The 27,368-nt window shown below is 36.5% G+C and overlaps 1 protein-coding gene across 1 annotated transcript in view; it reads right to left on the bottom strand.

The window, feature by feature from the left end:
* LOC126750936 (protein artichoke) overlaps positions 1–27,368 on the bottom strand; it is a 58,822-nt gene that overhangs the window by 9,532 nt on the left and 21,922 nt on the right. Inside the window, exons 3-4 of the mRNA XM_050460780.1 lie at positions 8,565–8,698; positions 7,920–8,079 (exon numbers count right to left, since the gene is read on the bottom strand). Coding sequence (XP_050316737.1) covers positions 7,920–8,079; positions 8,565–8,698 — 294 coding nt within the window. The remainder of the gene's footprint in view (positions 1–7,919; positions 8,080–8,564; positions 8,699–27,368) is intronic.

Raw genomic sequence — 27,368 nt, 5'->3', positions numbered from 1 at the left:
AAATTTAAGATCTCGACGTAAATTAGCGCAAGTCGTTTCATAAGTCAGACCGAGTTGCAGCGAACGGTGCCGAATCGATTCTCCACGGTCTTCGTGTACACTCTCAGCTAAGGCTGTTATATTTTCGTCACTGCGTTATGGACGTGGTCTATTCGGTGGAATGTTATCGAATAATGATTGCTGGGTCTCAAAAAGATTTCAACGTCGATCACCCATTATAATGTTTCTTTTCCGAGATATTCAAGTCTTTTATTGACGGAATCACAAAGTGGATTCGTATCATGCTAAGCTTGGTACAAATAAAAAAAAACTTCGCTAGCTAGATATTGATCTGAAATTTCGCACACATCCCTTTCCTTCCCCTTAATTAAACAGCTCATTCGTTGATTTCGATCCACTATGTCAAACAAACTAAAAGATCAAAACCAAGTTTTTGTATGGAAAACATTTTTATTTGTCAAGGTATCTTCATGAAACTTGACCTCGTTTATTGCCCGAAGTAACGATGTAATTTCCGAAAACATTGTTTAGATCGGATCGTGTAGTTACCATTCATAGTGACCGAGCAAACCGGAGCAAGCTCCGAAGAAATTGTGCAGATAAAGTCTTAGAGTTGTTGATAAACAGCTTATTTCTCTTTCTTGAACAGTTATAAATTATTTTGCCCTCCATAAAAATATGTGTAATTCGGACTATTGTACGATTTGACGTGGAATGCGCCACGGGCATAATATTTATTAAGGTTTTTATGCAAAAGATGACATACTTCACATTTTGTTGAGAGTTTTTGAACTCACCGGCAACAATGAAGTTGAAAAATTATTGTCACACGCCAAGACACGGCTACGTGAAGTGAATTATGTATACATATTTATATACTATCTATGTATATATGTATATTTAAACATATTTCTCATATACAACAGTAGCAACAATAAGAAAATCACAAGGCATTTTGTTGTCAACATTGAGCAACGCCTCCGCTAATTTCTAATGCAAAGCTAACAACAATTTAATGAGCCAGACGACACGGCAAAAATAATAATAATTAGCACAACAAAAATAACAAAAATATTTGCAAATAATGCAAACGAAAAATCTGAAAATTTCTCAGCGAATTTCACTTTCTACACAGATTCCGCATGGCAATATTTTGCATGTGGTCCAAAAAGAGTGAGTTACAATAGAAACAACAAAAAATCAGCAAACAATGTGAAAAGTAGATTTTAAGTGACACTAACAATATTGCGAGTCATAATTGAATTTTGAGGCAGAGGCTGTGCACACACACACACATATGTACACTTTTGTAAAAATATTTTCATGTTCCTGCATTTATATGTTCGTGTGTGTGTAGTTGCCAATAATTTGTCGAAATTATTCGCTGCTACCAAACTACATTGAAACTTTCTTCAGCACTCGCACAATTACCGATTCTTCGGCCGCACTTCTGCAATTGACTTAATTGGCTGATAAAGCGGGTAAATGGTTCGAGCTCGCGTTGGCGTTGAACCGAGAATCGATCGCTGCTAAGAGATCTACGAAAACGTATTACTTACTTTTTGTGTTGTCTTGAGACGTGCCAACACACTTACACACTCGTATACGTATGTATGCCTCGTAGAGATTTCTTATTTGCCATCAGATTTTTTGGCGTTTGTTTGTCGCCGCCGATTTAACGTTGGGCCATCAGTGAAAGTGCAATAAAGCAGATGTGTTTGCATGAGCGACATGCTACAGCATACCAACGAGTTCATTCGTGCAAGTACATAAAGCATCGCAAAGCATGTGTATGTATGTATGCAAGTGTGTGTTTCATGTACTGGAATGTGAGAAAAAACTGCAGTAAATTACACCAGCTCTTAGTAAAGTGGTAAAAGTGTACATTTATCTTCATAATTACACACATACATACGTGTTATCACAAATATATAGGTATACGGTACATGGAGGCATGTTGTACACTTCAGCGATGCATCCAATCACGTAACAGCGTAATCATTTTTGCTCTCGATCTTAATTGCTAAACTTTTGCTTTCGAGATGCTTTAATTGCGAGCGCATACTTACAAAGAGATACATGTACATCCATACATATATGTATGTATATACGGTTTGTGGCAGAAGAGCGGTGTCTTTGACAATTCGGTTATTGTAATTATGTTTACAAACAAATGGTCTTAACCAGTAACTTCTCAGGTATTTTGCTGGAATTTCTCCGATTGCTTTCTTTTCTTTTACTACACTTACAGATTGACGCTATTGAATGTGTCAAAACAGATGGATAATTAGTCATCGATTTGCTCGCATAATAGCTTTTAACTGCTTTGGGGAATTATTTACAAATATCATAAATGACAACGAGCTACTACCAGCTGCACTTCTTTAGATTGACAGAAGTGTGAGTTGAATGGGTCTGGTGGTGAACGCTCCTAGGCTACTAATGACAGCCAATGTTATCCAATTTGCTCCAGGCATAAAAGTTATTTAAAACAAGAAAAAACGTTAACTTCGATTGCACCGAAGCTAAATACCCTTCACAGGTGCATTTCCGTTAGTAACTATGTGTTCAGTTTGTATGGAAGCTATATGCTATAGTAATCCGTTCTGAACTATTTTTTGGAGATTATATTGTTACTTTTAGTAGTAATCCATGCCAAATTTCGTGAATATATCTTGTCAAATATGAAAGTTGTCCATATAAGAACTTGATTCCGATCGTTCAGTTTGTATGGCAGCTATATGGTATAGTTAACCGATCTGTACAATTTCTTCGGAGATAACATTGTTGCCTTAGAAAATAACATATACCAAATTTCGTGAATTTATCTTGTCAAATGTGAAAGTTTTCCATACAAGCATTTGATTCCGATCGTTCAGTTTGTATGGCAGCTATATGCTATAGTTAACCGATCTGAACAATTTTTTCGGAGATTACATTGCTGCCTTAGAAAATAACATATAACAAATTTCGTGAATATATCTTGTCAAATGTGAAAGTTTTCCATACAAGAACTTGATTCCGATCGTTCAGCTTGTATGGCAGCTATATGCTATAGTTAACCGATCTGAACAATTTCTTCGAAGATTACATTGCTGCCTTAGAAAATAACATATAACAAATTTCGTGAATATATCTTGTCAAATGTGAAAGTTTTCCATACAAGCATTTGATTCCGATCGTTCAGTTTGTATGGCAGCTATATGCTATAGTTAACCGATCTGAACAATTTCTTCGGAGATTACATTCTTGCCTTTGAAAATAACATATACCAAATTTCGTGAATATATCTTGTCAAATGTGAAAGTTTTCCATACAAGAACTTGATTCCGATCGTTCACGCTTATATGGCAGCAATGCTATAGTTAATAAAATCTGAACAATTTCTTCGAGGTATTACATTGAAAATTGTCTTGATCGAAGAAAATAACATATAACGAAAATTTCCTAACTTAATATATCTTGTCAATATGTGAAAGTTTTCCATGCAATTCAGAGGGCATCATTTGATTCCGATCGTTCAGTTGTATGGCAGCTATATGCTATAGTTAACCGATCTGAACAATTTCTTCGGAGATTACATTGTTGCCCTAGAAAATAATATATACCAAATTTCGTGAATATATCTTGCCCAATGTGAAAGTTTTCCATACATGCATTTGTTTCCGATCGTTCAGTTTGTATGGCAGCTATATGTTATAGTGCTCCGATATCGGCCGTTCCGACAAATGAGCAGCTTCTTGAAGAGAAAATGATGTTTGCAAAATTTCAAAAGGATATCTTAAAAACTGAGGGACTAGTTCGTATATATACAGACAGACAGATGGCCAGCAGACAGATGGACAGACAGACGGACATGGCTAAATCGACTCTGCTCGACATACTGAGCATTAATATAGATACTTTATAAGGTCTCCGACGCTTCCTTCTGGGGGTTATAAACTTCGTCACAAACTTAATATACTCTGTTCAGGGTATAATTAAGAATCATTAGTTTGAGCGGCGTGAGCCGATGAATTTCCGGCCGAGCTACTCAAATACGGCGGCGAAGAAATGATAAGGAATATTGCATCAGCTTTTCAGCAGAATGCGGTCGGATGAAAGCATGCCCAACGATTGGAATTTAAGTGTGCTCTGCCCAATCAACCCAAAGGGAAACCCCACAATCTGCGTCAACTACCACGAAATAAGCCTCCTCAACATCGCAAATAAGGTTCTATCGAGCGTACTGTGTGAAAGACAGAAGCCCACCGTGGAATCAGTGTGGCTTTAGACCTTAGAAAAGACCCGTGAAAAGAGGATCAACAAACACCACCTCTACGTCGCTATGTGTGAATTTGGTATCCGCAAACATAATATGGCTGTACAAACTAACGTTGAGTAATATCGAAAGTTCCGTCAGGATTGGGAAGGACCTCTCCGAGCTGTTCGTTATCAAACAAGGTTTCAGTCAAGGCGGCTCTCTATCGTGCGACTCCTTCAATTTTCTGCTGGAGAAAATAATTCGAGCTGCAGAGATTTTTCGAGAAATTATAACCTTCTACAAGAATGTAAACTGCTGGCGTACGCCGATGATATCGATATTAATGGCCATAATAACCGCGCCGTTAGTTCTGCTTTCTTCAGGTAGGACAAAGAAATGAAGCAAATGGATCTGGCAGTGAACGACAGCAAGACGAAATATCATCATCATCAAACAAACAGTGGTCGCATTCGCTTGACTCTCACGTCACTGTTGACAACGTCTGATAGTGTTTAACGTGGGATCCTGCTGGCGACAGCTTAACTCCACGGTGCTCAAAAGCAGAACGGATCAATACAATGCGTCAATCAGCGCCCTGAAAACTGGGTAACGATTTTCAGTACCAATCGGCAGTGTGGCATGGACACACTAACCACCTTGGTAGGGCTCGAGGCCCATCTAAAACCTCTGCCGTACTTTGGGTCCGGCAGCCGGTTGCAATGCAACTCCACATTCGACTGACAAAGTCAGTTCTTCCCGCGATTTGGGTTTTAACCACAGCCACCACGAATCTCCATAAAGGGCCAAACCCAATGAGCAGACTGGAGCGAACTCCAGGGGCTACTGCTCCTCGTGGTACCAGGTTAAAGTCTTTGGTATTGACCTTGTAGCCGAAGCTACGACCACTTGAGCTTCCATACAGCCCTGGACTGGTGGCCAGGACCTTAGTCGCCTCTTACGTCAGGCATGCCTTACCGCGGGTATATTCTGTTTCCCCTCGAACCCGGAGGGGTCCCCCCGTACCCGTAGGGGGAAAAAATTGAACAACAACAACAATGCCAGCCTCGAAATCAAACGCAGGGTAATTCCTGCCAGGTGTTACTTCGGACTGAGTAAGCAATTGAGAAGTAAAGTCCTCTCTTGACGAACAAAAGCAAAACTTTATAAGTCATCTGATGGAACGATGAGCTGTATAAAATATACGACGACATTGACAGGTCAAGTCGTCCGAATGAATGAAAACTCTCCAGCTCTAAAATATTCAACGCAGGAACCGCCGGCGGAAGCAGAGGAAGAGGAAGACCTTCACTCCGTTGGGAAGAGCAAGAGGAGAAGGACCTGGCCACACTTGGAATATCTTGGCGAGCTATTGTAATCTTGGCTAAAACCTCGTGAGCAGTGAGCAGATAAACCGATATTTTTGACAAAAAGTCAGCCATACGCACTGGCGTCCATATATTCGGAATGTGGGGCTTGAACAGTTATGACATTTTGATAATTTTTAGTCGCGAGCTGGCTTACTTCGGTTATTTTTAGATGATACAAGTAACCGTTAGATGAACAAAACATTATTAATCGGACCAGTGAGGTATAAACATATAGCTTCATTACAAACTTATGTTTCAAATTAAGGTAAAAGTCTTTACATATATGCTATATGAAATGTAATCGAAGTTATTGTTTTATCCCGTTTAATATAACTACAACATAAACAGCACGCTTATCGAAACGCTTAATTGTTGAAGTCATTGGCGGAGCATAAACTCACCGGAAAACACAATGTAAAAGCATAAAATGAAATCAACCGGCAACGCGTGTCTAACCTTGGCTTGCATCAAAATTGTATGGTGCGCATGCTGGAAGTACAGTACTGAGCTTGCAGCATTTTTGCATTGTTTTTCGAAAACTAGCCACTTTTGCTACGCTCCCATACTGCTGGCGGCATTGCAATGGCAAAAAAACCAGTTTTTAAGTACACAACTATAATTTCAATTTCTATCCAATTTATTTTTTATTATTTTCGTCATTGTACAGCAGTTATTGCGAATTTTCGTTGACTTGACTATGAAATTTAAGATAATTTATGATTCCATAAAATGATGGAATTTTTCCGCGCTCAAAGAACTTTCAGCAACGAATGAGACGGAGCAAGAGTTTTTATTATGCCAAAAAGTATAAATAGCCCCCATTTGTTGTAATGATGGCCTGTAATGATTTAATGTTATGATTTAAACCGACAGGTTATGAGTTACAGACGAACGCATACAAAAACATACACTATATGAGGGCGTTCAGTTAAGTACGTAAGGCTACAGACGTAAATCGAGATGGAAATGGAAAATGGTGATCAAGATCTCAAGAAACTCTCTTTTTAGATCGATAAATTTGGCTCAGCGATGTGACAATATCCTTAAAACCGCCTGAAGATTACGTGTTCTAGAGATTTGCAAAGTGGGCCTTTATGGCAGCGATAACATACAGAGTTTGCCCGGAGAGCAATAGAACTGAGTCGATTTAAAAAATTTATTATTGAAGCAATCATTACAATTCTTTAAAAATTTTCAAAATAGGCTTCTTCTGCGTCGATGAAGCGCTGTCAGCGCGATTTCTAAGCATTGAAGTCGTCACGGAAGGCATTCTCCGGAATAGCCTTGAGAGCCGAGGTGCATGCTGCTTGGATCCCCTCTGTCGTCTCAAAATGCTTGCCCTTCGTCGGCATTTTCAGGCAAGCAAACAAAATAAGTCCCCGGGGGCCACAACTGAGCTATGTGGCGGTTGCAACTTCCAATCGGCTGCGATGTCTGTCGGACCCAATTGACTGTTCGTTTGAGTCTCTTGAGGATTTCCACGTAAGACTTGGCGTTGACGGTTTGTCCAGGAGGAACAAATTCATGATGGACGATGCCAAAAAAGACAATGAACATCATTTTCACTTTGGATTTGCTCATTCTTCCCACACCATTTCTTGCTAAAGCAACATCTGGGTAAGCCTGCTTGATCACATCAAATGTCTCTACTGCAGATTTATCGAGTTTCACACAGAATTAAATAGCGTGTCTCTGCTCTAACGAACGCTGCATTTTCCGTTTTGCCCAACTCACAGAAACACGTCACGCGAAAATGTTTGTCCTGACTCTCCTGGTGCTCGGAGACATCTGATCAGCCGCTCGTTCATCGGCCAAATAATTCCGTGCAGTAGGATCCTGTGACCATATTACCCTCTTCCAGTAAACGGTATATATCACACTTTGCGAAACCCAGGAAGCAGTGACCATCCCTTTTTCGGCTGATAGGATAGTATTCGTCCTGTTCGGAGTAGTTTCGCCATTAGAATTCCACTGTTTTGGTAGTACCTTGAGCTCTGTTGTCTAAAAATTTCAAACACCAGAAATTGGGTGTTTGACAATATGAGATTGTCGCGCAGTTAAAACAAAGCAGCGAATTCGGCTCGGTTTTGAAGTAGACGTACAAAGGAATGCCCTACATGATAGTGATAGCGGCGCCATACAAGTAGTTATTGATCTTCCCTCGTACATACTTTTACGCTTAAACATAATTATGTGTTTGGCTTTGTGCGCAGTAGTTTCAGTTGACGTTTTATCGACCAGTTTTCAAGACCGACGGACGGTTTTATAGCAAAGCATCTTAACGCTCACTCACTCATCGTTCGACTCACCTGTGATGGCAAAACCTGCTGGCCACTGTGGCGCTGCGAGTAGGAGACAATCGGCGCGCCATACGGCAGTTGCGGCGCCTCACCATGGAAGACGACACGATCGCAGTCCATCGCCACCGCGCCGAGCTGTCCCGTCGAGGCGAATGGCACCACATTACACCTGCGGAGGGAAGAGCAAAGCAAAAACAAAATCAATTGATAACATTAACAACTTGCAAGCTTGTTCATGGAGGCAAACAAAAAAGAATAAAATCCGTAAAACAAGCGCAATGATTGAATGCAGAGTTGCATAGGTACATGTATGGTATGTATGTATGTATGTATTATATGTAGAACTGAAATTCGATATGCGGCGAATGCGGAAATCAATTCTCCATTTCAAACTGGAGTGTTGATATAGTCTATATATGTATATGTCGGTTGGTATATTTCTCGGTAGAACTCTTTTTCATTAGCTCAAATTAACATGGAAATCGCTGATGAACACGCGGCGATTAGAATACTCGTCTAGCTGGTTTTTCAATGGCTTCGGTTTTCATGAAGTTATCTTTACACAAATACATACATACGCCTATACACATACCACCACCTTATTGTAGCTGCGTCCATCTATTGTTGAATTGACTACAGTTATGGCTGACTCACCTGCAGGGTAAACGCAATGCCGGACTGAGCTCTGGACATGGTCGCCAAGCTTTGATTTGTGACAAGTAGAGCAGCAGCAGCAGAAATATGTTGAGATGCCGTATTCGCCGCATGTGACTGTGTGGGTGCTGCATCTGCAAGAAATCGTAAACAAATTATGAATATTATAATTATGTTACTAAAAGTTTACCCACATTAGGTGTGGAACTATAATGTTTGCGCATAACAAATTAGCTGAGTGTCCAATATCTATGTTAATGTGAACAATGTGGTTTATTTAATTTAAAGTTTGACCTTATTTAGACATTACTCATGCATATTTAATACTATTTATTTGTAAAGGTTGTACATAAGTTCCAAAAAAAAAATAAGTTACGTCTTGTTTTAGAAAAGGCAATACTATACAAATTTGAACCGGACTGGTCCATTCAAACTGCGCACTCAAACCGCTTTGATAAATCTTTTGTTCCCAGCTTGGGTAGAAACGATTTTAATTGAATGTGGATTAGTGTTTGGAAAGCTTTTTCTTTACGGCGCGACAAGTTTGTCTGGCGATTTTTACCATGGAAAGGACTGAATAGTACGTTTGCTAGAAATTTTGTGTTTCTAATGGCACTGGACTTCCACTCCGTTGGAAGGACCAGGTGGAGAAGGACCTGGCTACGCTTGGAATAACCGATTGGCGGCACGTAGCGAAAAGAAGAAACGACCGGCGCGCTGTTGTTAACTCGGCTATAACCGCGTAAGCGGTGTCTACGCCAATTAAGAAGAAGAATGGCATTTCTTTTTGGGGAGCCTGCTTTATTACGAAAACGAAGCACTTGAGTGGCAAAAACCATTCAATGAAGGTCATGAAATAATCGAAAACATGCCTTGTACCATTGTCGCCCAACCAACTCTGTTCATGGCCACTACATCGAAAAATCTAATTAAACGGTGCTTAAAAATAGTCATGTTGGCATCAGAGGGATAAAAATGCAGTTCAACATCTCTTACGAGTATGGATCGACTGAATACATTTTGACTCGTGTCAAAAAATTTTGAATATTTCACAAAAAGGACGCCGAGTAGAGATGCCAAAACGGATGTTTAAAAAAAATAGATACGACTGATATAAGAAAAGAGGATCGAAACACACCACCTCTTCGTCGATTTTAAAGCTGCTTTTGACAGCACGAAAATGCCGCGATGAATTTGATATCCTTGCAAAGCTAATACGGCTGTGTAAACTTTCGCTGAGCAATACCGAAAGCTCCGTCAGGGACTACTCCAAGCCGTTCGATACCAAACGAGGTTTCAGACAGGCGACTCCCTATCGTGCGTATCTACTGCCGGGCGAAAATAATTCGAGCTGCAGAACTTAATATTCTATAAGAGTGTACAGCTGCTGGCGTATGCCGATGATATACAGCTGAGGACAGCTAATTAGAGACGACACCTATTTTGAAGTCCAATAAATCAAGTATATTTATTGAATTTTCACATATTTTATTGAAACCTATGTTAAACTTAAATTCTAGTAGTAAACATTTTGAATAACATTCGTTTTTGTTTTGAAGATTTTAACAAAAACATGTGGACTCAACGATTTGAGTGCGACAACTAATTAGAAACGAAAATATTTTATCAACAAAAAACAATGTTATTACAAAAACTTGCTCACTTTCAGTTAGTACTATGTTGGTTATCTCCTTTACTTTAATATTGCTTCACATCTTAACATCACCGAGAGTTGTTCTATAAGTCTGGGCTGGACGATTCCCACTCCAAAACATTGATAGAATTTTCATTCAAAAACTTTTGTGTCAACTTAGACGTATGCTTTGAATTTTTATCTTCCTTATAACAGGCAAATTTTCCTCAGCCCATGGCAACATGTCTTTTTTTAGGATGTCGACGTATTTCTCCTTGTTTAAAATTCCATTAATCTTATGGAGTGAATCAATACCATTCCAGATAAAAAATCCCCACGCCATGATTGATCCTCCACCATACTCAGCTACGCTTGAAATATGGCGTGGATGAAATTCTTGAATTATTGGAAGGCGACCACACCTTCGACCATCAGGACCTAAGCGATTAATTTTTCTTACATCGTTTCAAATGACATACCTCCGTTGATTTGTTGTCTACCAATAAGAGTTGACAAAGTCTACGCGTCGTTTCTATGAATTTTAGGCAGAAGTGTGTTCTTGCGTGCTGCCCTGCGGTGAAGTTCAAATTCGACCAAACGCCGGGCAATCGTTCTATTGGATATTTGGACATTGCATTCACCTTGAATTTTACGTATAACGTCAGTGGAATGCTTTTTTGGGTCTGTTGCAGTTTTTCGAGTTTTTTCTTTGCGCGCAACAATGGAAATATTTTAAAAATTCTATATATGCTTAAAGGCAGTGCAAACAATTTTTATTGATCATTTCAATTGATTCACAATTTATTTGTACGTCTTTCCTGACTGACGAAGGTCAAAAATGTAAATACGTAGGGCAGATGTAAATCTTCTCATTAAAAAACTTGAAGAAACATTTTTATACATTTTAAACCAAAACTTTGAAACACATGCTTACTAGAAATCAATAATATTATTAATAAAATTAGCACCTTAAAGATCTTTAATTCTTGAAACAACTGTTTCTAATTAGCTGTCGCACTTAGTTCACCTTCTATATCGTAACGCATTTATTATTTGGGAAAAAATTAAAAGAACTTTAATTTCACAAATATAAAACAGAGTGAGTTTAGTAGTAAATAGGGTAACACCAACAATGCAAGACTTTTAGAAATATAAATAACGGTATATCAAAAATTTTTAGCATTACACTCATCAGCCATCTACAAAAAAGTGAGCGTTTCTAATTAGCTGTCAACAGCTGTAGATATAATTGGCATCAACATCCGCGCTGTTAGTTCTGCTACATAAGGGAGCAAAGCAAATTGGTCTGGTAGTAAACGAGGGCAAGACGAAATATCTCAACAAACAAATAATCGTCGCACTCGCGACTAGGCTCCCACGTCACTGTCACCCCTCGTAATCCAAAGCAGAATAACTTTTGCCAACATGTGCTACTTTGGACTCAGTAGGCAATTGAGAAGTAAAGTCCTCTCTCGACGAATAAAGACCAAATTCTACAAGTCCCTCATGACAACATCCGATGAGTTGACCTTACGAGTTTTCGAGAGAAAGGTTCTGCGGAAGACTTATGGTCCTATGCGCTTTGGCATTGGCGAATATCGCATTCGATGGAGCGATGAGCTGTATGAGTTTTACTTGTAGCGGGAAAACAAGTAAGGAAGGACTAAGTTCGGGTGTCACCAAACATTTTATACTCTCGCATGATAAAGTGATAATCGAGATTTCATTTTCCGTCATTTACATATTTTTCAAATACCGTATTTGTGTAAAGTTTTATTCCGTTATCATCATTGGTTCCTAATGTAAAGTATATATTATACAGAGGAGGCATCAGATGGAATTCAAAATAGCGTTATATTGGAAGAAGGCGTGGTTGTGAACCGAGTTCACCCATATTTCGTACATGTCATCAGGGTGTTAAGAAAATATTACATACCGAATTTCATTGAAATCGGTAGAGTAGTTCCTGAGATATGGTTTTTGGTCCATAAGTGGGTGACGCCACGCCCATTTTCAATTTTTAAAAAAAGCCTGGGTGCAGCTTCCTTCTGCCGTTTCTTCCGTAAAATTTAGTTTTTTGTGTGTAACGCACTTTCAGTGATTTTCAACATAACCTTTATATAGGAGGTGGGCGTGGTTATTATCCGATTTCTTCCATTTTTGAACTGTATATGGAGAAAACGACTCTGTAGTAGTTTCCGAGATATGTACAAAAAACTTAGTAATGCGATCCTTTGTGCCAAATTTCACTTTAATATCTTTTTTTATGGCTTAGTTATGACACTTTATAGGTTATCGGTTTTCGCCATTTTGTGGGCGTGGCAGTGGGCCGATTTTGTCCATCTTCGAACTCAACCTTCTTATGGAGCCAAGAAATACGTGTACCAAGTTTCATCATGATATCTCAATTTTTACTCAAGTTACAGCTTGCACGGACGGACTGACGGACAGACAGACAGACATCCGGATTTCGACTCTACTCGTCACCCTGATCACTTTGGTATATATAACCCTATATCTGACTCTTTTAGTTTTAGGACTTACATACAACCGTTATGTGAACAAAACTATAATGCTCTCCTTAGCAACTTTGTTGCGAGAGTATAATGAGAGACCGTGATTTACTCATTAGAGTGTATCTTTGTGCTTCTAAAGGATTAAAGTGGTTGAAAACTTGACCTAGCTCATGTAGAACTAATATCAGAACTTTCGAACATCTGGCTGAATTTACTCTAAATGATTGGTCATTGCATGTGAGGTACCGTAATGAAACCCAGGGAAAACTTTTTTTAGTGTGTGGCATGTAATAGTATGTGGTATTGGCAAAAATAGATAAAATCAGATCAACACTACTCCCAAGTTCCATATTTTCCTGAAGAAATTTCTCGGTCTTTGACGCTTGCAAGTTGCAAGCGTACAAAATGTTGGGTTACACCTGAACTTAGCCTTTCCTTACTTGCTATTAGATAAGTTTGTTGAGCTAATATTAAAATCCTTACTTCTTATAATTTAGCACAATTTTATGGGAGCAGAAGATCTTTTCAAAGTTAGGCTATTATCTTAGGCTAGGCTATGCCTTCAAAATTTTCAAAATTGTGTATATATGTAGTTGTTATTTCTGAAAGTAATTTACACCGCTGTGCAAATTTGTATTGTCTACTAAACCTTTTGCAAATTTATAAGTTTGAACACAGGAGTTATTTTCTATGGCCTTACAAAGGACTACATATGTACTATATGGTAGCAGTCCACATGCGATCATTGATCAGCCATCAAACCTGTATGCTGGCGAATATTTAAGTGAAATTTGGAAACCCGCTAGTATGTTGACATTGGGCAGTGGCTTTAAAGAACGACCGTGCTTTGAGGTAGTCACATTTAAAATCTAATCTGATCAAGCACAAAATTTAATATATCATAAGGTCAATACTATTATATTTTTACTAAATTCTATAATACATTTCACTTTCGCCTTAGTCATTAACAAAAAATAATCTTTGTCAAATATGAGCCAATAACCTCTCGAAAAATCCAGCTTTCTGTTTAATTTATGCGAACACGTTTGCTATTAATATTTCTGCTATTTTATTTGAGCGTCACACTTAGTACTTATAAGCACTCATAAGAGAGACTACAACACTTGAAATTTGTGCAAATGCCCCAATTTCAAATGATACGTTTAAATGGGGAAAAATAAAAAAAAATTGGCGCACATGTAAGCATAAATCTGAACTAGCCGCCAATAGGACTCGTAAATCGTGCACCAAATATTTCACCGCTGATGAAATACGCGCGCGCAAACGAAAATATTTGTTAGCCGAAATAATCGCTGAAGCGAAGGTGTTGCCTCCGCACCTACATAAGTTACACACACACACAAATAAATACATAAACGCTCGCCCATCTACACAACAACAAATCAGCCGAGCAAAAGAAACAAGCACGCAAGCATTTATTTATGCGCTGAAGATGTTTTCTGAAATTTACATAAGCCGTAAAAACGAAAACTAGTTGCAGGCATCGACGTTACTTTTTCAAAATACATACATACATATATACTTATATATATATGCAACACATATGTGCCGATTTATGCATGTAGGCATGTCGGCATGTTGATATAATTGTGATGCAAAGCATTTTGCGCTTGGCGTACTCGCCTAATGGCAGGTTGGCTTGGCTGTGCGCAATTGAAGCGTTTCGATTAAGAGCTGACGCGGCGTGTGAAGCGGCTAGCCGCAAGCGTAATGGACTAACGCGCGCCACAGCTAACTGCCAAGAGCGCGGGTACGAATGTGTGGCGATTCAAACATATGCGATTAACAGTTAAATGTTTTATGTAATTATGCGCATATAACTAGAAATATCATTAAATATGTATGCATACATGCATACTTATATAATCGCATGCGCTTGCGTATATTCTTACTAAGTTATTAAGGCAACCGCACCGCAATTACTTTATTGCAGAATTTTAATTAAATAATTAACAATAAATTTAGCTTTCATAAATTCTAGCATTACTTCATCTTTACAACCAGAGGCAGCAGTTTGAAAACAGTTTCACATTCATTTTTGCTTTTATTTGCGTTTAACATTTGCTTATTTTTTTAAACTCTTCTAATTTTGTCTGCATTTAACTTTTATTTCCCTTCATTTAACCAGCTCTTCTTTGATTAAGATATCCACGCTAATTAACCTTAGCCCAAATTGCTGCATTTTTGTGGCTTCTAAAAAAATCATGCGTAGCTAATTAATTAATACTTTCGCGCAGAAACTAGCTTTAATTAATAATCTTTGTGTAAGACTTTTTTGGATTTTGGCTTAATATGCAATTATCAATTTTTGTGGATCTCGTTTGGTTGATAATTATTCATATTTTATGGAGGGAGTTCGAAAATGTATCCATGTATATACATACATACATACATATGTATATAAATATATATATGTATGTATGTATTTCTCAATCTCTACTCTTGGCTTTGGCGCCATGATAAATCACTGATTCTTCGTGGACGACCTTCGACCTCTACAACTGATGAAAATATTAAAAATTCTTAAATTTTGGTGCTTGAAAATCGTCAGGCAAGTGTTAGAGAGATGGCAAGAGAGTTCAACATCTGTCGCGAGTCCGTTCGAATGATTTTTGTGGCTATTTTGGGTATTCTTGCTCGACTCGTCCGATCTCGATAAAGCTGATTTTTTTAAAGAGTACCTTAAACAGATCTCTTGGGCATGCTTCATCATGCTAATTCCGATGCCTCATTCATGAAGAGTTTTACAACAGACAGACGGTTAATAAGAACTTCTACAAAGTGCATTCCAAAGTAAACAGGACTTAAAAAAAAGGATTTAAAAAAAACAGAACAAATGGTTTTTCCGGCAAAATCAATTTATTTTATTCAAAATAGTCTCCTTCTGCTTCAATAAAGCTTTTTGCATGGTCCAAAAGCATGTCGAACGAGTGTTTTAGCTCGTTGGCCGGTATGACCGCCAGTATGCCGGTGCAAGCCTCTACGTCTGCATAACGCTTTCCTTTCATGTGCAAATCAATTCTTCCGAAAAGGAAGAAGTCGCACGGTGCCATATCAGGTGAATACGGGGTGTGGTTAATGGTTAAAATGTGATTTTTGGTCAAATAATCGTCCTTCGAATGTTGGATTCTGAGCAATTTTTGGTCGTCAGTTTGTGCAGAACAAACCGTGCACACACCTTTCGTAAGCCCAAATGTTCGGTCAAAATCGATAAATCGATGTTTTGGAGATGTGCAATTCCATTTCCATGAATTTCAATGGTGATTTTTGCTGATTTTTGATGAATTCACGCACAGTTTGGATTGGATTGACACACATGTTGATCGTCATTTATGTCCTCACGATCACTTTGAAAACGTTGAATCATCGCCATAAGCTTGTTTCATGAATTGAACCGTTTCGGTAAAAGTTTTACCAATTTCAAAACAAAATTTAATGTTGGCTCTTTGTTCGAAGCTCATTTTCGCACCGATAACGCAAACATACTGACACTTAAAACGCAATAACTTCACTTCCAATCAATGAAGAAGTGAGTTCACTGGACAATCGATAAAGATAGTAGATTCTAACGCACCAGTCGGCATATAGATGGCGCCACTAGGGGGCGCTAGATTCAAAAAAGCCTGTTTATTTTGGATTGCAGCAAGTATTTGGGCGTATTGAGGCTTTTGCTTTAGAACATTCTTCGAAAACGGCCGCGCTTGTGGAAGAACAATTCATGTATTTTTCACGATGATAATGCACCATCGCATCGAACCACGATTAAAGCCAAAAACGCAATGAATACCATTGATCAACCACCGCATTCACCAGATTTAGCTCCGTGTGATTTTTTCTTGTTCCCCAAACTGAAATTGCTGCTCCGTGGAATCCGTTTTCGGTCGATCGAAGAGATAAAACAAAATTCGCTGAAGAAGCTGAAGGCCATCCCAAAAGTTCTTATAAAAAGTGTTTCGATGACTAGAAAAATCGTTGACAAAAGTGAACTACATCTGGTGGGGCTTACTTTGAAGGCAACTAAACAAATATTAATGAATAATTAAACATTTTGCGTTTTATTTACAATTCCGGGTACTTTTTTGGCACAATGTATGTAAGTTGTATTTGCTTTTTGATTGATTGATATACGGCATGCTTTGTTCATTTTTAATAGGGATACGACGTGTTTTTATAATTCATAATACCATAATTCCGGCCTCTTTTTACTTCATGCTAAGGACGCATAACACTCAAATAGTAGCCCTTGTTGACAGTTCGGCCAGTCGGAAGGAGTTCGGAGCGCACCACAACTCGATAATTGAAGAAAGCTGTCAACATAACCTTGATATTTTCCTACTTTGACGTGGTTTTCGTGCAAAATTTTAATTAAAGAGTCTTTTCATTTTTGTATCAATATTAAGTAAATTCAAATAATTAGTTTTTATTCTGACGTAAATTTAAATATAATTTCTATTTAACATGCAGTATTGCCAGCCCGAACTAACATCTACAAGTGACCTTTCCGTTGTTAACAAATTTAATTTATTTTGCCATATTGTTTCGGGAAATTCACACAGTTTATTAAAAATCGGGGCGTGGGTAAGTGTGCCAATTGAAATATTGCGCGATCTAAACACATTGTTATGTCCATATAAACTGCAGCCAAGCAATTTTCGCCATAGGTATTATGGCTAGTTGAGCAAATGTGTGAGGTATATGTATGATAAAAAGGTAAAAAACAAACTGGGAAATGGTATGAGAAAATTATGCAGTCGGCATTAACATGTAAATTAAGTTTCGAGATGTGGCAACGACCGCAAGTGGCGCACAAATTGCCACGCAAACTAAAAACGATTTAAAAAGTGGAGGAGACAAACAAAATTGAAAAACAAAGTAGATGCGAATTGGAGTTGTGTTACTGCTGTTAGTGTTATGTCTTCATTTAGTCCTAAATTAACCAAAAATATTTTTTTATGCACTGACAACAGCTTGTGAAAATATTAAACAAATTATAAATGTGTGTCTTAATTTTTAATTGTTGATGGACGTTTATTATTGTATTGCTTGCGGTGCGTTGGAGTTGCTCTGGTTTTATTTGCTGTAGCTCTGTATGAAAAACAGTTGTGGGTTCATATTTTTCACACACTTTATCAATTAAATGGAGCAAATGTCTTTTAAACATTCACATTTTTATTACGTTTGCATTATGTTATGCAAGAGTTGTATTTTTAGATCTTTTTTATAATTTTTGCTTCGAATTTAGTTCTGACATAAACTGCTGTGAATAAAAAGAGCAGAGAATAATACAAAAATAAGTACCTGTTTTTTATTTATTTATCATTATTTTGCAGCGCAATTGTTTACTGTGAACAAACGCAGTTTTAAATATATATTTTGTAAAATTAATTTTTTTATATTTTGAATGAAAGTCAAAATTTAGCAACCAAGATCCGGTTAAGCTTTAATCAGTTGTTCGAAAACCTGTTTAATAATTTGTTTATCTTTTCCCATTTAATTTAAGTTGTGTGGTCAATGTGTGCGCAAATTCTTAATGGTGATGACTAAACCGCAAAAAATATTGAAATCACTTAATATGCTCATTATAATAATGAAAAAAACTAAAAATAATAAAAAACCATTCACCACAAAAAACGCAAATTACTTAAAACCAAGCAAATTTAAACATACTAAATAAGTAACGGGTGATTTAAGTGGATGCACTTTTTACAATAGCCTTTTTTTGATAAATCACGCGTGACTCATGTCATGTTAGTTTTGTTTAGTGTTGTTTGGCATTTTATTATGGAATGATTTATGTCTGAACAACGTTTAACAATCGTTGAACTTTTAATACGAAAATTCACGTTCTGCAAAAAATGTGTTTTGTGCGCTTCGCTCAACTTATGGTCATCACCATCGGCCTATTGAGCGTACTATTCGCAACACTATAAACCATTTTGAGACCCAACATTCATTATTAGATAACATTCGATCGAATAGATCACGTCCAGTCACAGTAAAGAAAATATATCAACCATAGCAGAGAGTATACGCGAAGACCATGGAAGTCAATTCGGCACCGTTCGCAGCAACACAGCAATCTTTTTTCAAATTCACTTTCTGTTCCCTTTTTCAAAATTCACTTTCTGTTCCCTTATACCCTTAGAATTAATGTAGAAACCCACTTTACCATTGGAAGGTTTCGAAAAAGGCCCAAAAATAATAATACCGCTTGACGTTCGGAGCGCTCGGAGTGCACACCTCAAACTTTAAACGCGTTTTTCTCGAAACACACTTTTTTAAACTGGCGGACATGATTCCGGTCGAACTACTCAAACGATTGGCTTAATTTTTTTTTTAATGTTCACAAAACGCCTGGCTATCGTCCCTATATAATTCATAATTTTTAATAATTTATTGACAATGTTATGACAAAATTTATGTAAAAAACATGGGGAAAAATTAAAAAAAAAAACGTTAATTACTTTTTTATTTATCAACATTTTTTCATGATTCTAGTAGGGACGATAACCATTCACGTACTTTTTAAGAATAAATTGTGTTTCAGATGATCCAAACATGAGAAATCGTGTACGCCAGTGAAAAAATACACCTCATTCACCCAGCCATTTCTCCGACAGATGTCATCAAAAATTTCCGAAAAAATTTGTTTATACACTCTACGATATATCCCATGATATTTCACATATCTATTGTAGAATAAAAATTTCTATGAAAAAAAACAATGTCAAAAAAACAGGCCAGATTACCCACTGACCGCTTAAATTGAAAGCGTACAAAATAAGCTTGTGCAAGAACTGAACCCATCCGATTTTCCCAAGCAACATCGATTCGCTCTAAAGGCTCTTGAAAAGTTCCAAGAAGGTCCAACGTTTTCCAGTCAAATTTTGTTCAGCAATGAGGCCCATTTCGGGCTCAATTGCTGCATGTGAAACGAAGAACAACCTGAAGAGAATCATCGGTTCATATTTCTTCAACAATGACACCTGTAACGCGCCATGATAACCGACTATTTGATGCCTCAAATTAAAACTCGTGATCTAATTTCACGTTTTGGGCCGGTCGATTGGCCCTCAGAAGAGTGTGATATCACACCATTAGACTTTTTTCTGTGGAAAGTCGAAAGTCTATGCGGACAATGCCGCGTCGATTTAGGACCAAAACATCACGAGTGTCATTCGCTATTTACCAGTCGAAATGCTGGAACAAGTCATCGAAAATTGAACTCGACGGTTGGATCATCTGAGGCTACAACATATGAATGAGATAATCTTCAAAAAACAAATGACAAAGAATGTAGATTTTGATTTGCTTCATGACTAACTTTTATAAGTTTTATAAGCCGTTAAATTACACATTTACCATCTGATCAACTTTAAGTCAGAGTGAAAAATACAATATTTAATTAGTTATTTTAATAGAAATATTAATTAACTACTTAAAAGTATGTTACTTTTTTCTTTTTTTCATATATTTGTTATTTAATACCTTCAGCGAATTTTGTTTTCCAGGCTTCTGTTTGTTAGACAGTTTTGACTTGATAGTCATATACCCCCATATATGTCACTAGTAATGATAAGTTTGATGAATCTAGGGTCTTCCGCCACCCTACCTTGCCTAGCATCTCTTTTGCGACCTTTACTCAACGTCGTCTTTGCAAAATATTGAGTTCTTCAAATCCAAAAACTATACAAAATGTATTACGTTTATTCACAAGAGATGTTAATAACCTCTGCCATCAATATTATGACAACACGACGATTTTCAAGCCCTGTTTTTTAACTTTTCCGACATTGACGTCATTAACAGAGCTCAAGACGTAAGAGATTTAACCCGGTATATTTTTCTAATGCTGGTCTTAGCTTAGAAAAAATAAATAATACTAAGCGTTGTAGATGTAATTAGGATACATAAAAATTCTATTTAATTATAATCAAGAGAAATATTAGTTGAAATGGTCCTCTACTCTCAGACGATTGCCCAACCTCAAACCAAAGCTTTTGTAAAAGTCAAATAAAAATCTACGCAGTAAAATTACAAAATTTGCTAACTAATTATTAGCTTTTAGATAACATTTACAACACTAAAAACAACACACACGCATTTAGTACAATTATGCATTTGTAAACCTAACCTAACTCCTTGTATCAAATGTCAGTTGACAGCTTGTCTCCACTTCGTCACATTGAATAGCGTCACACACTTATTTTATCACATATTTACACATATTTAGTTTAACTATTTTATAATTTAGCAGCTATTAACACTTTTAAATCAAAAATATTTTAATTGCAGTTTGCTGGCTTTAATTGCCCGAAGACAATGAACTTGAACTTGCAGCGCGACAAACGTCATTTACTTTATCTCGCAACAGTTTGTCAGCTGCGGATTTATTAATCGCTAAATACTCATGAAACTCATGCACACATACGATTGTGCTTATGCACAAATGTGTATTAAGTTAAGTTCAGTATCGAGTTACTAGAAAAAGCAGTGGCAAGACAACGGACAATAGCTAGAGTTGTTTTTAAATACATTTTTTTATTTAACAAATGCATGTACATTAATTTGTGTGTATGTATGTGTGTTTGCATACAAATGACTGGCAGCATTGAAAGCAAATATCACATTGTCATCTAGAGGAAGCTGAAACTGTTAAGTCGTTAATGAGATTTTATGAGACTAACGAAATGGCGCGTTCGCAAGGTGACCGATAATGTGTGTAAGCAACTCCGTTAGGTGACACTTAATTACAGCTTTTTGCTTTAAAATTTTTAATTTTTTGTATTTTAAGTAATATTTCTACATTTTCTTTTGTCTTTTTGTATTGTTCATAACCTCTTTTGTGAGCGGCGTGAGGTCAATGTTGTAGGTAAGTGCTGGCTAATGATGACAATTCTTCATAAAGCTTTTATTTTATTTTTATTAGTCACTAATTTTTGTGATGGTAATATATATTTAAGCGCTATAACAATTTTGGTAGAGTTTTTAAGACAGATTATAAAGGTTTCGAAATTCTTTTACCACAAGAAAAACGTATGTTGCTTGCAGATATCGACTGTGCAAAGGACTTTGAGTTCAAATATGACTTTGAGTACTTTTGCCTTATATGTATTAAATATGTATATATATATATATATATATATATTAGAGTGATTCAAAAAAAAAAAATTTTTTTTTTTCGTTTGGTACTCGGAAAAATAGGTTCCTAGACACCTCTAAGAAAGCCTCTCCAAATATGAGTTTTTAATTGTAACGGGAAGGTCCTCCTTCTTACAGTTTTCTATTTTTTCTTATTATCAGATAGAAAAATTTATATCTCGCTTCCAATTACTTGAAAAAATATCTTGTTCCTAAGATTTTGTTGGAAATTGAATGCTCTACAAAAAAGGTCTAATAAGATTTTTTCGTAAACCCAAAAGTTTAAAAGATATTAACAGTTAAAGTTTGATTATTTTTGGGAAAATTTTTTATTTCTTATGAATTTTATAACTCAATGAAAAAAAATTATTATGAATAGATTTTTGGAGAGGCTTTCTTAGAGGTGTCTAGGAACCTATTTTTCAGAGTACCAAACGAAAAAAAAAAAATTTTTTTGATCCACCCTAATATGCATTGATGTTTGACGATGAATATCTTGTAAACGCTTAACTTAATCGAAAAATCATATAAGACCATTTTTATAGAGCAGTAAATTTCCTACAAAACTGTGAGTTTCATCATTCATAATAATTATTTCATAAAAATTATATATATTGTCGCCTAAAATGCAAAATAACGTAACATCACTTTTCATAAGTTTACAGGCGAAGGAATAACGATATAATAAAAACCACTCATATTGAAACAAAATTTGAGTTTTGGTTATAAAATGGTTATATATTGGTTATGTATTGGTTATGTATTGGTTATGTATTGGTTATATATTGGTTATATCTTACAGCTAAAGCCGAAAATTTTATGCTACATATATGTAATACGATGTTGTGAATCGTTAGAAATAAAAAATTCAATTTCGATTTTTTGATGATGCGTTCTTTTGAATTTTAGATGACTGTATATACTTTTCTAATCTTATAAATTTTTTAATTTATTTATTAATTATTTATATAAAACTTCATGTTTTTCTGAATTAATTTTTCTTTTAGAGCGAAAATAATTAATAATTCCTTTAATTCAAAGTTAAACTGTTAATGTTCTTATAAAATATTTACTTCCACCTTTCATTTTTCAAAAAACTGAAATTAGTTTCTGCCATCTACTGTATATATAGTACATGGTAGTTGGAATAGTGTTGGTCATTGGTCTCAACCTTGATTTTTTAATTAAAATTCTTATTGTTACTTTCTATTATTTTATTATATGTATATGTATGTATAGGTATATACATATGTGTTTCATAGCATTGCGCTTTTTGAGTGAATAATCGTACAATAACTAAAAGATTTTTATATTTTTCTAACTGTTTTTTAATTCCTAAGAATACTGTAGTTTAATGAAATGAAAAATTAAGTTAAAGTTAAAACAAAAAGTTGTACTGAGTTTTAATTGAACCTAACCTCTTGACAAATGTAAAATTCACACTTAATTTCAATAAGACATTTCAATCACAATATTTGTTATATGGAAGCTTGAGAAACAGTGAAACGTTATCACTCATGATTTCACCCGTAATTTTATTATATTATCTCTAATTTGAGACTCCACATCGTATATAAGCCAATTTTATCAATTTCCGAACAATATCCACTAAAATTCATGGGATACTAAATGCGCTACTATGTATTTTTTAATGCTTGATTTATCTGTTACATATTTAATGCCTCGAAACGACGAAAAATTAATTGATTTTGAGATATCGTTGAAGTATGAGGAGCCATGCCCGTTGTCCAATTTCCGAACCCAACTTGAGCATATACATACATATGTCTGCTACATCATATATATACATATGTAGTCAAATTTAAGCGTTTCAGTTAATGTTAGTTAGCTAGAGAATTAGGTTAGATTAGGTCGTAGGCTTCATTCAAAATCGATGGATCTCCCTTGGACAGATATTCATACTTTTTGTTACTGATTAACTCCTGCATGGAACCTTTTAAATCGAAGAGGCGTTTTGAGCTTGCCACAAATTTATTAAGGCGGTTTATGAGTTCTATCACCAGAATGCAAGAAGACATCGGCAAACCTCGCTTCTAAACGGATGAGATTGGCGAACGAGTGCTCTCTCTAGCAAACTCACAGGCTTTGCAGTTTCTGGCGATTCTGCTGTGACCGGGCACCCGTATGAGTCTAATGTGGAAGAAGCCGGAAGCTATTGCTAACGAGGTCAAGCACTCCTTGACTAGTCTTGAGCGTACACTCGGCGAGCTCAAAGCCAATATAACCGTTTAGCTTTCGGAGTGAATGCGCACCTCTATGAAGGGCGCTGTGCTTCGGAGCAATACATCTACTCCTACCTTGATGACAGCCACATGAGCTTTAAAGACACTACAGTGATCTGGTAGTCTGAAACTACCAGACCCTTAACTTCGATGCATCGGTCAGAAAAGCTCATGAAGCAATGGTGAATTTCAGTGTGTCCCTGTCTGGGGCCACTCATACCATATTCTCAGCTTTCCTTAGTCGAATAGCAGTCTCGACCGCCAAGCACTTGCCAGCTGTGTCTTCAGGTGCAAATTGTAGAACGCAGTTGAGTGCCATTAGGATTATTCTTAGTGCACCAAAAACCCGAAGAGCGCCGTTCAGCACTAGGAAAAGAATGTTGTGGGGTGCCCCTATTTACTTTCCGAAGTGCCTCAACAAATATTTATTCAAGCGCATACTTTACTGCTCAAAATGTTAAAAGTTTCCAATTGATGATTTCCTATCATTCCCATATCCATACAAAATATTTCATAAATTAACTTAGAAAGTTCGTTGCTCAACTCTTTCGTGCAATATTGGGTACCTTCTTTAAAGGTAATGGATATCAAACCCCCTAATTTTTTCAAGAGATATTTTAATGTGCCTCGCTGTGTTTGTGTCTTGGTTTCACATTTTATTTGATCCATGAAGAAAAAAGTTTATTTTAAGAATTTTATGTACTTTAATAAACGCCGATTAATTTTGAAAAAAATTGTAACCCTAAGAGAAGGCGTTTTTTTGCAAAAAATTATCTCAAATCCAAACACAAACAGTAAAAAATTGTTTCCTATAGATAGATATCGTAACCTAAAATGCAAAATAACATAACATCCTGTCATAAGTTTACAGGCGACAGAAAAACGATATAACAGTAACCACTCAAATAAAATTAAAATGTGTGTTTTGGTTATAAAACGGTTATATATTGGTTATATAAGGGTTATATATTGGTTATATAATGGTTATATATTGGTTATATCTGTCAGCGGAAGCAGAAAATTTTATGCTACATATATGTAATATGATATAGTGAATCGTAAGCAATAAAAAACTCAATTTCGATTTTTTTGATGATGCCTTATTTTGCATTTTAGGTGACGATATAAATAATAATCGACGGACTGGTCCTATTTTGTGAAGAAATAACACTTTAGAGTGGCTTAAAAAATGTAAAATTTATCAAAAATCCTAATCCTTTCACTATCAACTGACATTGCTTGTATATTTAAAGATCGTACACTATTTTTAGTCGATCGGTTCAGTCGCCATGGAGAAATATTCCTCAGTGACTCCGAAAAATATATATATATACAATATTTAAAAAAAAAATCGATTTTTTGAAATTCTCAATTTTAATTGACTTATAACTGTATAACCTAACAATAAAAACGTATATTAGAAAAGTTGAAAAAAAGTTCAAAATTCGCCACGACACAAATAGTTGCGCAAGCTTAAAGGCTGTAATTATCAGTGAGTTAAAATCAATCGCCGGTGAAGAATCACAAAATTGCTTCAATACGAAATTGCAAACCGCTAATTCACTTAAGTATAATTATTACTAAGACGGCGCAAAATTGAGGGACAAGAAAAATAAGAAAATGAAAATTAAGTCAGTCATGTAATCTTCAAAGATAACTAAATTATGAAATTGTTTTCAACTACGGTCATAGATACACACACACACAAATATATATATCGGGTGATTTTTTAAGAGCTTGATAACTTTTTTTTTTTTTAAAAAAAAACGCATAAAATTTGCAAAATCTCATCGGTTCTTTATTTGAAACGTTAGATTGGTTCATGACATTTACTTTTTGAAGATAATTTCATTTAAATGTTGACCGCGGCTGCGTCTTAGGTGGTCCATTCGGAAAGTCCAATTTTGGGCTACTTTTTCGAGCATTTCGGCCGGAATAGCCCGAATTTCTTCGGAAATGTTGTCTTCCAAAGCTGGAATAGTTGCTGGCTTATTTCTGTAGACTTTAGACTTGACGTAGCCCCACAAAAAATAGGCTAAAGGCGTTAAATCGCATGATCTTGGTGGCCAACTTACGGGTCCATTTCTTGAGATGAATTGTTCTCCGAAGTTGGCCCTCAAAATGACCATAGAATCGCGAGCTGTGTGGCATGTAGCGCCATCTTGTTGAAACCACATGTCAACCAAATTCAGTTCTTCCATTTTTGGCAACAAATTCCAAATCACCGTAACGTTGCGTCCAACAGCATCTTTGAAAAAATACGGTCCAATGATTCCACCAGCGTACAAACCACACCAAACAGTGCATTTTTCGGGATGCATGGGCAGTTCTTGAACGGCTTCTGGTTGCTCTTCACCCCAAATGCGGCAATTTTGCTTATTTACGTAGCTACGTCAAGTCTAAAGTCTACAGAAATAAGCCAGCAATTATTCCAGCTGTGGAAGACAACATTTCCGAAGAAATTCGGGCTATTCCGGCCGAAATGCTCGAAAAAGTTGCCCAAAATTGGACTTTCCGAATGGACCACCTAAGACGCAGCCGCGGTCAACATTTAAATGAAATTATCTTCAAAAAGTAAATGTCATGAACCAATCTAACGTTTCAAATAAAGAACCGATGAGATTTTGCAAATTTTATGCGTTTTTTTAAAAAAAAGTTATCAAGCTCTTAAAAAATCACCCGATATATACAGAGAGACGCACGTTGCCACATAAACCGCTGACATTCAAATGTAAACAAATCCACGCTTGAGTCACAACAAATTTCAAATGCCAACAAAAATTCGTTAACACAAAGAAAACGAGTTTAAGAACAAGAAAAACAAAAACAGCTATTGATTTACAAATAAAGAGCAAATAAAATGCTTTTGCCAGCCGACACCATTGCGCACTCACAGGCCAAAGGCACACGCAGCACAGCAGGCAGCGCGGGTTGCGGAGGAGCTTGGCCGTTTGCAGCAGTAAAAGAAGTTGGCCTAGCTAAATTGATCATTGAGGCTGTAAAGTAGTTTCGGCATATGTGGCTAAATACATATAGTATACAGACACACACACACTTGCATATCTGCTTAAGTGCATTGCTGCTTGCTGTGCGGTCACACTCCTCTATGTGGGAATTTCAAGTTTTCCAGTTCGACATTGTTGACGCTTTGCCTTTTGCGCGGCCGCCACTCTCGCTCCCCCTATGCTCAAACCGCCTTCACAAGCAACGAGCCAATCTCAGCCGCCGAAGTTAAGGAATGTCGGCTGTG

The sequence above is a fragment of the Bactrocera neohumeralis genome, chromosome 2, assembly GCF_024586455.1.
Source record: "Bactrocera neohumeralis isolate Rockhampton chromosome 2, APGP_CSIRO_Bneo_wtdbg2-racon-allhic-juicebox.fasta_v2, whole genome shotgun sequence".
Taxonomy (NCBI): Eukaryota; Metazoa; Arthropoda; class Insecta; order Diptera; family Tephritidae; genus Bactrocera; species Bactrocera neohumeralis.
Note: the sequence above shows the minus strand (reverse complement) of the source record. Positions and strands in the feature narration are given on the sequence as shown.